Raw genomic sequence first — 16,210 nt, 5'->3', positions numbered from 1 at the left:
TTTAGGTGAGAGATCAGGTGGAAATTCTTCAGTGTGAGGGTGGTGAGACACTGGAACAGGCTGCCCAGAGATGTTGTGGGGGCTCCATCCCTGGAGGTGTTGAAGGGCAGGTTGGATGGGGCTCTGAGCAGCCTGGTCTGGTGGGAGGTGTCCCTGCCCATGCAGGGGGGTTGGAGCTCGATGATCTTTAAGGTCCCTTCCAACTCCAAACATTCTGTGATTCTGTGACTATCAGAAACCCCAATGCACTGGTTCTGCCAAGATCCATCCCTCTGCCTGTGTTATCCAGGGATGGTGCTTTTCAGAATATAACTCATCTTCCCATGTTTCAGCCTCAATTCAGAGTTTGAAAAAATTAGTGCAAAAATCCAGGCAGTTCTTAGGAAGTCCAGAACTAAGGTACAACCAAGGCAAGATCTAAGTTGGTCTACAAAAGATCACCATCAAAGACCAGTTGACGCAAGGACCTTTATCTTATAGTCAAATCAGCATCTACTCCATACATAGAGGAAAAAAAAGACATGCTGCTCTTTGAAGACTTGAACATCATCATCTCACTCTACAAGTCTGAAAGTGCAAGGCTGCTTTCTGTTTCAAACTCTGCACTTTGCTGGGTTCTCAGAAACCAGGCAAACAGGTTGTTACAGAAGCCCTACTCTACCTTTCAAGAAGAAAACCTCTCACTTGCTTAACTGTCGTGAATTAACATGGTGCAGATGTTAGAGCTGTTTGTGTCTTTCAAATTAAAATAAAATATAAAATTTGTATGAACTCTAAAACCTAGTGCTAAAAAATGAAATTGTTTTTCTACTGCAGGTTTTGTCCAAGAGGGTGCATTTGTTTCTTAGGCTACTGAGTTGTAGAAAAGTTTTTAAGAGAAACAGGCCTCCTACCTCTTTGGCTAAAAGCTGTGGAAGATACATGAGAACCAGTGTCCCTTTGATGGTTATCATCACTGCTCAGATCTACTCCTGATCTCTCTTTTCACCAGTGGTCGCATTTATTCACATGGAATTTTGTTTTATACACATCATAGACTGCCAGAAAGGACCTCAGTCTCTTTTCCCTTCTCCATCAAGCTCTCCAGTTTCATGTGGCTGCTCCTACCATGGCACAAATCTAAATCCAGATGCAAAGGGAAGTGCCCTCCAGTGAAGCCCACACAGTCCCTTAGTGCAGCTTTTAAGAGCTTTACTCTGGAGCACTGGTATAAACACTGACCGTTCCTGCAGGACCAACTCATCTTCAGAAGCCCCTTGAACAATGGCACATTTGTGGGATGCTGAACTAAGTGATGAAATGTGTAATTTACAGCAGTGTCTGCAGCATGAACTGCAGCCTGGCAGTCTCATGTCCCAGTCTGTGCAGTGTTCATGGAGAGTGGTAGAGACGCTTTCTGCAGAACTGCAAGAGATAGATCCTCAGGCCATTAACAAATGAGGGGAAAAGGAGCTCCAGGGGAGTGAGATATGGTCCTAGACAAAGCCTTGAGTTTGTTGACATGCAGGACAAGAGCGCAAATGGACGATATGTGCTTTGTGCTTATTTAAGCTTTGGTAGATGTGGAAAGGGTCTTTCCTTACCTTGATCCATTCATGTGGTCATATTCCCTTTTTACATTGACCCGGACAGGCTGATTAATCCACTCCTGCTGAGGAGGCAAAGGGTTGATTTTGTGGGGCTGGCCATAGTCAGGGTTCCCTGAGGCCGTCATATCTGCCTTGGGGAGGTGAGTGGCAGCGCCGTACGTGGAGTCAAAGAGGGACTGGTCGTCGCTCACCACCGACAGGGCCTCCTGAGGAGAAAAAAAACAAGTGCTCAGAGTCATGACTAAACCAGTAACTCCACTCTTATTCTCTCTTTGAGCTGGTGAGCACCTGCAAGGGCCCCACAGCTGCCCAGCGCTGTCTGAAATTGCCATCTGCCAGGATTGCAGATTGAATCAGATTCTTTGGGGTCCATTAACCCGTATGCAAAACAGGTGGGTTGCTCTGCTGACTGCTGTGTTGCTCTGGGTGGGGCAAGAGTTCAGGTTAACTTGACTTCTGCAAGCAGTAAAAGTGGCTGCTGGGTGCTAGACCGTCCTGCTGGAAGCAGCTTCATCTGCCATTCCATAGAGTGACTTGCCCACCTGCCTGCACTTGCTGGTCCAAAAGCAACCCAAAAGATATGTCTGTCATACATAACATTTCTAGAGTGACGTTTCAAGGTCTATACATCTTCTTTCAAAGAGTTTTGTGTGGTGTTTATATTTTGAGGTTACCAGTGAAGGAGAAGCAGTCAGTACAGGTCAGAGTTATGGGTGTTAGTGGCAGGATAAAAAATGCATTACTTTAAACTCTCTGTTTATTTTGTGGGAAATGTAGGACTGGTGAGTTACCAAACTGTGCATTTCTAGAAATGCTTAAAAACAGGAAATTGTTATCCTTTTTTTTTTTTTTATCCCTGCTGAAGCTCCAAATGTTGACAAAAAAAGTTGGGACTATCCGTTTCCTTGAGCTGATGCGCTGGGGTTTTCTAAATGAAGCATGCCAGGCTCAGAAAGGCTTTGGCACAGTCCTGCCTTATTCAAAGTGCATCTGACAGGGTCTGCATGTTCTTTATGGAGCTAAGTTAACCACACATAACACAGCTGCCATTATGGCTGGCAAGCCAGAAACTGAATGAGGAACCTCCCAAACTAAAAGCACACACTACTTAAATGTGGGTTAATGGAGCAGACCTCTGAAACAAAGACAGAGACAGCCTCACCTACTCTCTGGACTGAGCATTCACAAGCCCTGAAATACCAACATCTCTGACAGACACTGCTTTTACTTTGAAAGCTGGTGTCTTGCTAAACCCTCAGTGCTCCAAATTCAGAGGACACAGTCCAAATCATGAGCTTTTAAAAATAATAAATGGTTGCTCTCTCCCCGCCTCCCGCTGCCGTTGTTTCTGAGGTTAGTTTTGCAAACTTTTTCCACAACCTGAGAGGGAAACAGAAATTCTGAAAACTTAGGAAAGTGCAACTGCTGGAATCCTCCCATGACAGGAGAATCTAAGATCAAATCAGATATTAGCAGGCTCATGATATCATCTCTAAAAATGTCAATACTTATACTGGGTAAACATGAGAATCCCTTCCAGCTTGAAATTAACCCATTTTAAAAGAGTCAGGTCAGTGCTTTGCATTTACAAGTATCAGCACTTTTCTGTCTCAGATTTCAGATCACGTAACAAAACCAAATAACCCTGAGTAGCCCAGAGTTTAAGTTGGCCTGACTAAGCTTGAATTCAGGGGAACCCTCAAACATCTGCAAAAGTCCTACTAAAGTGAAGTGTTTGCTATAAGATTTTTGTGGGAGCTCAGACTGCGTTCATCCTTTCCATCAGCTTCTTGGTGGATGCATAACCTTTCAAAATCACCCCCTCCCTTTTTCTGCTTTAATTAGAGTAGGGTAGGGAGCAGAAGGTGCCCCTTGGAGTTATGTTCTTATGGTGCAATCCTGTATCACAGTTTGTGTCAGAAACTCCTTTAAGGAATTGGGATGATCTCCAGGCTATAAACTTTGCCTGGGTAGATGGACACAAGATCTTCTGATGACAGCTGTTAGAAGAGAGCAAGCCTTTCCATCAGAGGTGAGGATGCAGTGTCTCGCTGCTTCTCTGACTGAAGTCAGGATGTCAGGCAGGGGTTCCTAAATGACACATCTTCTGTAAGTCTCTGCTTCGTCTCAGCACAAAAAAAAAAAAAAAAAAAAGAAAAAGAAAAAAGAAAAAAAAAAAAGTGGAGTTCCCTACATTATGGCATGAGGTGGTAGGTGAACCCCAAATACCTGGGGTGCTGGACTGACTTATGACTCTCTAGACCCAGTCTCAGCTATATATCTCACTGCTCAGAGGCAAGGAAACCATGGGTACCACTGCACAGTCATGAAATAAAATTTTAAAATGTTTGGGTTTGGAGATTTCCAGTCTAAAAACACAAAGTTGGGTTTTTCAGGGAAACCATATCCAGGAAAATGTTTTTTCTGCCTGAAGGTATTTTTCTTCTGAAGAAAGGTTCCAACTGAAAAAAAATTGGAAAGCAGGGCTCTTTCTGGCGATCCCCACAAAAAACCCCACCCAAACCCACTCCAATTAACTGCTCGGGTCTAGGATCAATGAGTAGAGCTGCATCCAAGTACAATTATCTTTGCACACAGAGGCAAGTACACACTTCTCTGTGATACACAGAGGATCTGATGGAGAAGCCTGCCTCTTCAATCAAGGACCTTCCTTGGAACACAAAGCAGCTGCTGGGCCCTGCCTGTGGCAGCAACTGGCAGTAGCAGGGGTAATGACCATCTCATGGCAGGCAGCAGCTGCAGGGGCACGGAGAAGCTCTGCACCTTGCTGCTTCACTGCATGCAGACTGCCAGCTCCAGGGTCTTTAAAACTCTGCCACTCACAAGAAAATAAATTCAGATGTGATGGCTGCCATCACGGCAGTTACTGAACCAGGAATTGTTTGAGCTAAACCCCTGAGTTAGTCACAGCCACAAGAGGCACAGACTCAAGGCTCTGGGGGAACTGAAGACACACAGAGCAGATCAGGCAGAGATAGTGGCTTGTAACACCTGCTTACACTTCGGGTGGTGCATGCAAATAGCAAACAAGTATTGCTGATTGCATGCAAGGGAAGTTGGGTGGCATGCTGCCAACCCCTGCTGCTACCAGCTTCTCTGTGCATCTACAGCTTGAGAGCAAAACAAAGGGGTGGCAAGCAGCAGGCAGCCTCTAGCTGGCAGGGTCAGAGCAGGGGAACCACTCAGGTAATACCCCAATAGTGAGGACTACCTGGAACCCAGTTTAACTGTCTTGCAAGAGGACTGGTCCTGCCAGTGTCAAGCTACAGACTGAGATGGGGAACATGTACAACCTTTCTTGTACTCATCATTAGAGGCCCCTGCTTGGCTAGATTCACTTCTGAGGGACTAATCTGTTCAGAAAGCGTTTGGCTTCAGTTCTGACTAAGGAAGAGATCAGCATTCAGTTTGAATACTGGGGGCAAATTTCTATCCCCTGGAATTGGGAATTACTTACCATTTGGCTACAGGCAACTGGGAAAACACATGGAGGTGTTAAAGGTGCTAACATAACCTAACCAGACAGGCCACAGCTCGCCAGGGTTCCCCCCATGCTGCTGCCTCCTGGGCTGTGTCCTTGAGCTGGCCAGACTGAGTCTGAGACGAGGGTCTTGTGTGTATTATTCTGGTATATATGTTACATTATATTGCCTCTGGGAATAGGCTAGCTTCAGTTTTTCCAGGTTTTAATCACATTCCTGGCATAAATGTGGCAAGGCTTGTCTACAGCAGCTCGCAGTACCGTGATGGGCAAGTTGACTCCCTGCTCTGCCCCAGCCTCTGCAGGGCCAGCAGCCCCAGATGAAAGGCTCCCATTGCTCTGCCTGCTCCAACAGCTTTGCACAGAGTTGGCACACACCTCTGGATCCCTTAGACATGGATCTGTGACGTGGCTCTTATTAATAACTCTTTATAGTTGTACGAGGTTGAATTTGCAGGGTTTTTTTCAGATGAGCCATCTAGACCCAGGTCCCCAGTTTAAGTGCTTCAGAAAGGTGAGGTTTTGTCCCTGTGTGCTGCAGGAAACCCAGCCTGTTGTGGTCACACACGGGGCATGCTGGGGAGGGCTGACAGTCCAGCAGTGCTTCAGGCAAGTTTTCCTGATTCCTTACTGGAAAAGGGAGATGGGAAGCAAGCTTGAGTAAGTTTTCATTTAGTTAATGAATTGAGCAGGACATTTCAGCCAATATCTGAATGGGATGTGTCTTAGAAACAACCCTGAGGTAAAAATCAGGGGCAAGTGTACAGCACAGAGCTATGATGTGAACCATCATCATTTACCTCCATTTTCTGCTGCTCACAGTCCCTGGCAGTCTTTGTGGCACTGCTGACTGCACTAGTAATAGAGCCAGCCCCAGAATGTCCTAATGTCCTCACTAAGCTCTAGAGCTTTGCCTTGGACAGAGACCCTAAAAGTTCAGGGTTTTAACCTTATCTAAAGGAAAGCTTTCCAGAAGTTCCCAGTTTCCTGGGTTCAACTCTCGGAGACAGGTCATGAAAACAAGAGCTGGTGAGGTGACAGAAGACAGAGTTTTCATCCCAGGTATAACCCAGTGGCTGCAAGAAGGGTTTTTTCCAGGTGCATGCAATGTCTTTTCACTGAATATTGACTTTGAGCTCTTTACATTCTCTTTTCTGGCCATAACCACATTTAAAAACCATGGCTAAAGATTAAAGGTTCATCCTCCTCCACAAAGTCTGACTTAAAAGAAGAAAATGCTGAGTATTTGAACTATCATGCCATGCATGGAAAGATTACTTCTACCTCAAGAGGGGTGACTTTTTCCTGTTTTTGGAAGAATGTAGCTTTGCCACATTTGGTCCTGTGGGAAAATCACTCCTGAAATATTTTTGTAAAGAGTATGTTACCATGACAGACCCACCATCTGAAGAGCCCAGATGTAGGATACAAGGCATCAAAATGTGAGGTACCAGCAGCAATAGGCCTTACACATGGCTTGAGGTTAGCCCAGAGGATCTATTCCTTGAATAGAAATTACTTTGGCATTGCAGTTTTACAAGTCAGCACTTCTGCTGCCAACATCTCATACAAGCAGAAAAGAGATAACATCAGACTTACAAGAAACTGAGTCAAATATAAAATTTAAAAAGGAGCAGAGCCTGCGTTGATCTTGAGGCAGCAAATTTGGATGGATCAGGCACTGAATTTGGAGGCAGGAAGGCAGAGTGTCATTGTCATCCCTGCCCTTGATCTTTAGTGATGCATTCTCCTGCCGTGCCATTTTCCTCCCTTCAGCACACTGCTGCCCTGATCCACACACACAGCAAGCTCTGTGGGGCACAGAGCCTCTTCCAGTGCTCTTACTGGAAAACAAACAGGAACCTTTCTGGTAATTCAAAGCAAGGCCTGGACTGCAATCCCAAACTTGAATATAGCCAGTCTGTACAATACAACTAACCAAAATAAAAAGAAAGACCTCTGCAGCTTTTTCAGCACACTTTCCTTGAGGTTTGCTTGTGCTACTCCACCTTCCTTACAGGCTATGATGTGATTGGTGCAGGCACTCCCCATAACTCCCCCTGGAAAATTATAATCATAGGCATTTTATTGCTAACAACCACAATCCAATCTTGTGCCCTTCACAATCAATTTAAGACCTGTTCTGCAGTGGAGGACTTGAGGGCTGCAGCTAGCACCAGAGATCCATCACAAGGCTGCAGTGCAAACAGGGGGCTGACAGCCCTCCCTGCCCCCCTGCATTGCTCTGCAGCTCCTCTCACTCCTTCCAGCCTCAGACAGTGCCCCACAGCCCCTTCTGCTCCCAGCATTTCCCAGCTGAGCTGGTGGCATTCCCGTTGTGGCCACCCAAGTGCTGATGATCCATGCCACAGGGCTGTCCCAGCCCTAGGAGGGGTGGGAGGAGGTGGAGCAGCTTTCCCTGCTGCTGCAGCAGGCCTGTGGATGAAGGAGAAGGCAGCAAACCTTTAAGACAAAGTTTCTGCATGTTTGAGTTTTTCTTTTTGTGTATAAAGTAGGGCTTTAGTGTAATTATTTAGTGTAATTATTTTGCTCTTAGTTTGCACTGGAGACTTGCTCAAAACTACAAAGGAGGCCAACTACCTGGACAAACTGCAACACAAGCTTTCCCCTGCAGCTCAGGCTGCTTCTCTGTCACTTCCCACCCAGAGTACAACACCAAAGTGTAACTTGGCAGGCTTAGGATACAGCATCATTTCTTCACCATTCCCAATAAATGGGAAACCACAACTCACTAACCTGTGCTTGGAGGAAACAAAGCAGGAAAAAGATAGGCAGAAATATCAAAAGCACACTGAAATTAGCCAGCTAAAAAATGGGGCAAAATTTCGCAAAAGGAAATATGTATTTCTTTTGCATTTTTATGTTCACTATTTCCACAAAATTTCATATCAAGTGGGTAGAAAAAGGCTGCTTTGTGAGTGCTTTATTATTTTGATCTCAAGATCCCCAAAACCTGACTGAAAAAGGAAAAAAAAAATATAAATCCTGCTTCTGTACTTCACTTTTCAGAAGAGCATTTGGCTTCATGCACACATTTATGGGATCTGGACCAACAATATTTTTCTCAGTCTAGGCTTCACATAAATCGTTTCAGAGCCTATTTTGGTTTGTTTCCAACAGGCTAAATAAAGTGGGAATACCCAGGACACTGTACTCTTCCCCAGCAAGTAGCTGCATTAGGGCTGATAATGAGGAGGCTGGGGGGCAGCAGCCCCACACACAGGGGGGGTCTCCAGGAGGTGCCTCTGTGCTGTCTGAGCACAGGACTGGGAAAGCAAGTAGGGAAAAAAAAGAACCTGTCCAAATTACTGTTGTGGCCTCCTGACCCCTCAAAAGTAATACAGTGACATTTGAGGCTGCAGAGACTGGACGGGTTGTTTAAGGGTCATTTGGAGGTGGTGTTGGTGGATCTGGTTTAGGGGAGGACTTTGTAGAGTAGGGATGATGGTTGGGCTGGTGATCCCAAAGGTCTTTTCCAACCTGAATGGTTCTGTGATTCTATGATTCTATGACATGTCTGATGGATCACATCTCAATCATACACATTCCTAAATTTTGGAATTTTTCTGCAGTTCTTCCTTTACAGAGAATGGCAGCTGTGCTTTGAAGCGTCAAACATCCCCCCCAGTCTCCAGCTGGCTTTCCCACATCCTTGGGCCTATAGAGAGGGATTCCCCTAAGCACTCCTGACACCCTGGGTGCCCCACACCCTGCTGTGCTGATCCATGCTGGGAGCAGCAGATGAGACGTCTGCCCGTTAGCAAATGAGGGACAAATCTTAACTGCTGGCTTCTTTACCAGAGGGTCTGGGAGAATTCCTGCCCAGTTCTGCCAGCCAAGACACATGAGATGATTTAGGATGAGCACTGAATCTCAGGGGTAAAATGTTAAGTCTGTTAAAAGTGCTGGAAGCTTTGCCATTGGCATGCCTTGAGCCAGGTTTCATTTATTTGACAACAATTTCACTACAAAAAGATTGACCTCAATGAATTAATCAGTCAACCTCTGCTGTGGTGGAACTCAAGATTTCTCAAGATCTTTTCCAAGCCGTGTCACAGAAAATCAATCAGCCTTTGCCATGTATTAACACTCTCCTCTTAAATCACCTCTGATCTCTGCCTAGAGCTTTTCTGCTCCAGAGTTGCCCGTGCTCACTAAGAATGCCTTGACCCTGCTTTCCAGAGCTATGCAGTCAAGTTCATCTGGCTCTAGTTCACCTTCCTTTTAATTTTTTTTCCCCCTCACCATTGTAAAATGATTAACTTGCACTGAGCAGATGTGTTTGTAAACAGAGACACATGGATATAACTGTGAACATACACACTTCAGTAAATATTATTGTAGCATTTTTATGGTCTTTTCTGCTGTAGACACATGATGGTTTCAGGGTCTGGCTTCCTGACAAACCCAAACTACCCTGGAGAATAAACGCACTCTTGCTATGTAGAAATCCTGTGCTGACCTCAGCTTTGTCCTGAAGCACCCACTGCCTGACTCCTCTCCTTGATGTCGTGCCAGAGGCTGCTTTTCAGTGGCTAATTATTCATCAGGAGTTTACAAACTCACCATGCACTTTGTTTCAGAAAACCTGAGCTCACTTTAATCTGCATTTACCTGTTGCAGAAGTGCCACCACTTCTCTCAAAGGAGATCTTTTTTGGTGGTGGTGTAACTCATACCAGAAACTGAGACTATATAACGTTTTTGTTTGCCACATGCAAAGAGCAATCAAATATTTTCAATATACATGATTCACCCTAGAAAGGGAAACAGTAAAATGAGAAACCCAAAAGTACTGGGGGGTTTGTCATGAGAGAGGGTATGTCACATCTATGTAACAGGCTGCCTTGGAAAAGGACATAAAGTGGGGTCTTACAAACATGAAGGAATCTTATCTTTTCAGTTTGGGTTCCTACTGCCAAAGCACTGGAAACTGTAAAAATCATGTTCTCCCAGGAATTCAAGATCTGGGAGGTGGCAGTTTAGAGAGACACAAATATTTCAGGTTCCTCTGAGCTATGACTCACTGCTACACCAATGCCCATTCATTATTTTTTATTTCACTTCGATACCATTGTCCCAGTTACATTCACAAACACCGCAATCGTATCCTGTTTTGTTCTCTGACACCATTCCCTGCACAATCGCAGGAAGCCCATCAGGAAACATTCATCGGGTGCTGTTATGTTTCCATCCGCAGAGAACAAAACATGCACTTTCAGCCCAAGATGACTTATTCCAGACTAAGGAAAAACAACAGCATGAAAGAACCAAAGCAGAGCCTCCAGGAGAGAGTGCAGTATGTGCTTCCCCCCTGAAGCAGGGGTAGGAGTCCTGAGCAATGCTGAGCACCTCTTACCTAGGGAATGCTTCATGATGGAAAGGTTCAGCCAAAAGGAAATAAAAGGCATAATCCATCACTGACATCTACAGTGCACAGTGCAAGGTCTGGACACTATATCAGAGGGGGCAAATGCAAGTCCAAAGCCGCAGCTGAATCCTAAACCAGATGTGGCTTGAAATCTCAAGCATTAGGGCTCAAGTCTATGTGCGTTCTGGGTTTGGCCCCAGTCCCTGAGCTACGTTTGGATTAAATCTGTGTTCAGGGTCTCAGTGCTGCTTATACTCAGAGCATAAATTCACTGTTTCAGCCCAGAGCTGGTTAATTAGGTCTGTTGTCAAGTGTGCATCACATGAAACGTGGAGATAAGAGGAAATGAGGGAGGTGGTTCAGGACTCATAGGAACCCCCAGAAGCATCTGCACACGCTCGATAGAGCACTGAGAAACTTATCTGCCTTTTTACCAGAAAAAGTAGCATATGCTGGGATGGACAAGTCCCAAGGTTGAGATTTTCTAAAGAGCCTGAAGTTACACAAATCACAGTAACATTTAGCTGGAGTTGGGAGCCACAGTCCCTTGAATCCCTCTAAAATATTCAGTTTAAACCTCACGGGGGAAGCCAAAAGAGGAGCAGTTTGCGACAATGCCCAGACCAGGTTTTCCATTTCCTTTGCCCACTGATCCTGGCTGCAAATACAGGTGCCATCACTGCCCAGCTGACTGCTTAATAAAGCCATGCATTGACGCCTTCTGCAGAATACCCAGCCTCTGCTGGCTCCTTTTCCAGTTCCCAACTGGTCTCCTCCACTTGGCAGTGGAACTGAGGGCTGCCACCCTGCTGGGATGGCACGGAGCTGTGTTTGTCTTGCGCACCGAGCCCAGCCCCTGCGGCTCCAGTGACGAGATTGTTTCTGCACACGCCTATAGGAAAAGCAGAGATTTTGTGAACAAGCCTGCTTGTGGCATTCCAAGGAAAACAGCTCAGCAGGATTACGCTGAGATATTTTCTTTGTCAATATCAATCGAGATATTTGAACAGGAAAACTCAGTTTACACCAATGTAAGTTCCCAGGGGCTTTTCTTTAGAAAGGAACACTGATGTTTTAATTTTGGTGCAGGAGAAGGGTTCGGGAAGGATTCAGGGATAACCACCACTCTTACCTCTTGGACACAAAGCAATGGGTTCAAATTCCGCAGTGGCACCTGGGCTGGAACCCAAAGTGAACATTACAATACAAAAAGGAGCTGAGGAGGTGCCATTCCTCCTTGTGATACCAAACATCACAAAGAAAAGACTACCCTACCAACACTCATGTTTCAGGAAAATGAAATGTATAGTAGCTTCTCATGTCTAATGCTGACTAACTCAAGAGCACAAGATGGGAGAGTAAAAGTAATTTTTTTAAAAAGGCTCTGTTTAAAGCTATGTTAATGTCCCTGTGCCTCAGTTTCCCTATCCAGATCATGCCTGACCCTGAAAGAGTTTAGTTTGTAGAGTCCAATGTCCTTAGAAGAAGATCATAGAAGTGACAAGTACTATCCTAGAGCTAGAACTACCTGATAAAAGCAAAAGCACAACTTACTCTCCTCTGAGGCTGAACAAAAAACAAAATCTCTTATCTGTTACTACTCACAGAAAGTCTGTTAGTTTTATCAGTGTGGTACTGAGAAGAGCTCTGAGCCTTGCTTAGATAAATGAGGTCTCTTGCTACTGCCCCCTCAAGAAGGCTGTGCCCAAGGATGGTTTTCCATACCTCTGACAACTGATGGCTGCTTCTTTCCAGCTGCCTCAGCCCTGGTGCAGAAGACCAGGGAGGCAGAGCACAGGCTCACAGTGTGTTTGGGAGGGAGAGGGCTGGGAGCCAAGGCTGCCAGCAGTCAAATCCCAGCCCTGAGACAGACTCAGTGCTCTGGCTTTGGGTAGGTCACTTAGCTCTGCATTCCACATTCACCTCTACTGAAGGTGATGCTAAAAACACATATACTCTAGGGCAAATTCAGGGCTGATTCTGCCAGGTTTCTGTCATCTCTAGGACCTTTGCTCAGACCTCCACATCATCCATGCAGTCCCTCAGCTCATCTGCAAATCCCCACCTGCAGCAATTAATTTCATGGGTTTATTTTGTTTTGTTTTAATGAAAATCATTAGCTCTGGCTTGATAACTGTGAAGTACGAAGCTGTCAGGCTCCTTCTTTCACAGCAACGTTCCCAGCAGACAAAGCCAGTATCTCAGGGGTGCCATGCAGACAGACATGAGGTTGTTGCACTAATTTTATAGCACAGAAACCAATGCAAAGCAACCAAACCTTCTGCTCAAAGTCACTTGGTAGAGTGTAGCTAAACTACGATTAAAACTTAGGTCCCTCCCAAAATCGCACTTCCCTGTAGAGAAGGAGACTGCCTTTACAAGCAGCACTTTGTGATGGTTTCTGAGATGACTGCAGTGCATTTTCCTTTTGCTGAAGTTCCTTACACTCAAATCATGCTAACATAAATAAGAAGCAGGCCTCTCGGCACATCTCCATGTTCTTAGCAGAGCTGATATGGCTGCTCTTATCTCTAACAGGGCAAGTCCCCTGAGCTGTGTTGAAAAGCCTTTTATCAGATGCAATTTAAAGAGAGTTCTTTCTGAGATGTAGTTCTGCAGCTCTGGCAGGAAAGTGGGGCTTCTGACTAAATCTCCTCTGGTTTTGTTTAGCATTGGGGTGAGGGAGTAGGACAAGGTCCTATTTGTGGGTCCAGCAAGACAGGGCTGCTCCCTGCACCTTCCCTGAAACAACTCTTCACTCCCTCAGTCAGGGGAAAACCCTGTCAAAAATGGCTTAACGATCTTCTAATATTTCCATGCAATTAAAGGCCACATCTGTCTCACAGACCCCGTCCTCCTTTGCTAATGTACAGACATGAACTAAACAGTCTGTCTTGTCGATTCGCCGGGTAACAAAGGGGCCTATTCATAACACAGGCACTTTGGCTATTTTGTGTGTGTGAAATGAAATAGAGTTTGCATTTGGAGAATAACCTGTGCTGGAGCTAGCAAGAGATTTCTGCTCTAATAAATCAATCAGCTTTACCGGCTAATAAAATAGCCCCCCTCCTAATTCTGACTGTGCTAACCAGACAGCCACCCTACAGAGAGGCAACTACAGTTTCTGTGCAGAAGTGAGAACCTATGCTAGCTTGCTATTAAAACTCTTAGAAGCATAAAAAAAAAAAAAATATATATATAGGCATCAGCTTGGCTGGAGTTTTTCAAGTAGCTGAAGAGAAGGAGTTATCCCTGGCCCTAGGAATTTGGGTGTCACCTCTGCAGCCTCAGCTGTGCCAGTCAGTGGGTATGTGCTTTGCCACTGTCTGTAGCTGGTTCAAAGCCAGGTGTGGTTCTGCTCTTGCCTTTGCTCAAGTTCTTTCTGAAGAAAATGGGAGCACTGCAGAAAAAAAAAATAATACAAAAAAAATACAAAAAAACCCAGCAAACAAACAACAAAAAACAACCAAGCTTCAGACCCATTTCTGATTTGTTAGTGAAACTGAGGGCTTAAAAAAAGAAAACAAAATGAGGCACATTTTGGTGTAGTCAAATGCAACATTATGTTTTGCCTTGAGTTTCAGGCAATACCTGCACGTCTATCCAGACAGACAGGGCAGCTCAAGGAATGCATTACTGCTTGTTTGACATCTTGCTTGTAAATGCCTTGGGGGAAGGGGCTGTTGGTTTTTTTTTTCCACTTTTCTGAGTCCATTGGCAACCTGGCCCATATTTGGTCATGGTCTGTATCTGCAGTCTTAGTGCTTTCACAATACAAACAAATACATTAATGATGTTCACACCTCAACATGGCTCATTTCCTCAGCTTTCAAGTGAGCAGGAAGTGTGCAGGAAGCCCAGAAAAGACGGTCCTGTGGTTTCAATACCAGAGTGATATTTGGATATGCAGGCTCATTTACCATCTAGGCATCAAAATCGTTTGTTCAACTCGAGGGAAGATTCTGTGTAAAATGAGGGGCAAAAGTGGGTGTCAAGGTCACAGGGTTAGAGATGGACAAACCTAGAATGGGGTGAGTTACTGTTTTCAAATTCTGAGAAAATTATGGAGGTTGTGAGAAATTTTCCAATCCTGATGTTGGGCAGAAAGTCAAAATTATTATCTAGAGAAGTCCACCTTGATGGAAATATTTTGTTTCAAATATTCTGAATGTTTTGTTGCAGTTTTAACCTTTTCAGTTTTCTTAGAATGTTGCAATTGGCTTATCTTTCTAAATGAAGAGTAGTTCCAAAATAAAACCTGGAAAACTTGAGAAGGCACTGAGTAGGACTTTGGGCAAACTGCTAAAAACCAACCTTTCCAGTGAGTAGGTAGAGCTGTGATAAATTTGTATCTTTCTAACAAAAAGACACTAAAATGAAAGAGGTCAGAGTGTATCTGACATGAATCTGCTTGTATACATCCCTGGTACAAATTCAGAGTGAATTCTGTAGCAGTTTTTGCAGATGGGGCCAAATTAAGTCTTCTAGGACTTGTTACCATGCCAGAAAAGCCAACTGAAGTTTTGCCTTTGTCTTTGGGGTGATGCATGATCCAACCTTTCTTGTAGGTCATGTATTCATGCACTTGAATGTGACTGCATGACTCACACACACAGTGTGCACTATTTGTCCCGCCCACGTGTCATTATCTCAGCAGTTGTAGCCTGTAGACTTTTCATTATATTTTTTTAAGCCTTTATACAGATGCCTAAAGAAGCACTTGGGTGCTTAGAAATATTTTGAGAAATCCTGTGTAGCTCTTAACTCTGACTGATTTCATTTGCCTGCACAGGTACCTCAATCTTTCAACTTCGTCATTTTGACACGATGGCAACTGCAGCTTCACCAGATTCTTCTCCTGGAGGGAAGTGAAGGTCTCCAAGAGACACGTGTAAGGACCAAATTAAAACTGCAGTTGCCTTCTGGAATACCTGACCCAGATAGAGCTGACCAGCTCTTGCAAGCCTGACTTGCATCCTCTGGGGGTCTGATTCTCCTCCCAGTCTTCAGCTTCTCAAGGAGTCCAGGCACAGTGGTGATCCTCATAAGAGACAGGTTCTTACTAGTTTGGAAAGGTACCACATGAACATCCAAGGGAAGAAGCATGTCTTCCTCATGGCAGGTCTAACAGTCACTTTCCTCATCAGCATCCCTTTAAGAGCAGGTTTTTTGCTGGCCAGTACTTAGTCATGCAGCTGTGCCTCTTTGTTAGCTGAAGACATTTTGGGTAGAGCCCTTCATAATGAGTGGATGCAGAACTCTGTGAGCCCTGGGTATGAACACCCCAGAGAGCACAGGAAGGAGCTCGTGTTACCACGTCACAGGCTTGCTCACACAGCAATTGCAGTTCTGAGAAGAAAGCTGTGCTCTGGAGATGGTGGAGCATTCAGCAGCACTTCAAGAGGTTTCCAGACATATTAGAGCCTCTCTTGTGCTTCAGAGCTGTACACATTCAACTCTTCCCCCAGACTCACTGCTCTTGGTTGGGAATCAGAGGGTAACACAAGCAGAAGCCCAGAGGCTGGCTTACAATATTCACTGACTGAAGACATGGGCACCCACTGTTTGGCCACACAATCAAAGCTGACAGAAAAAAACTTTTGCTTCAGAGACACCTGTTAATAAACCACAACAGGCTACATGTCTGGGAGTCTGACATGCACCAGTTAATACAGCTAATGAGGGATCAAAAATAAATATTAATGTTGTCAAACCCCTAGCTGAAGGT

At 44.9% G+C, this 16,210-nt stretch overlaps 1 protein-coding gene across 5 annotated transcripts in view; it reads right to left on the bottom strand.

The window, feature by feature from the left end:
- FLI1 (Fli-1 proto-oncogene, ETS transcription factor) overlaps nucleotides 1–16,210 on the bottom strand; it is a 90,331-nt gene that overhangs the window by 38,210 nt on the left and 35,911 nt on the right. For all 5 annotated transcript variants that reach the window (XM_051638452.1, XM_051638453.1, XM_051638456.1 and 2 more), the window contains one exon: nucleotides 1,584–1,795. In XM_051638452.1, the coding sequence (XP_051494412.1) occupies nucleotides 1,584–1,795 (212 nt within the window). The remainder of the gene's footprint in view (nucleotides 1–1,583; nucleotides 1,796–16,210) is intronic.

This window comes from Apus apus, chromosome 22 (genome assembly GCF_020740795.1).
Source record: "Apus apus isolate bApuApu2 chromosome 22, bApuApu2.pri.cur, whole genome shotgun sequence".
NCBI classification, from domain to species: domain Eukaryota; kingdom Metazoa; phylum Chordata; class Aves; order Apodiformes; family Apodidae; genus Apus; species Apus apus.
The sequence above is the reverse complement of the archived record's forward strand: the minus strand, read 5'-3'. Positions and strand labels throughout refer to the sequence as shown.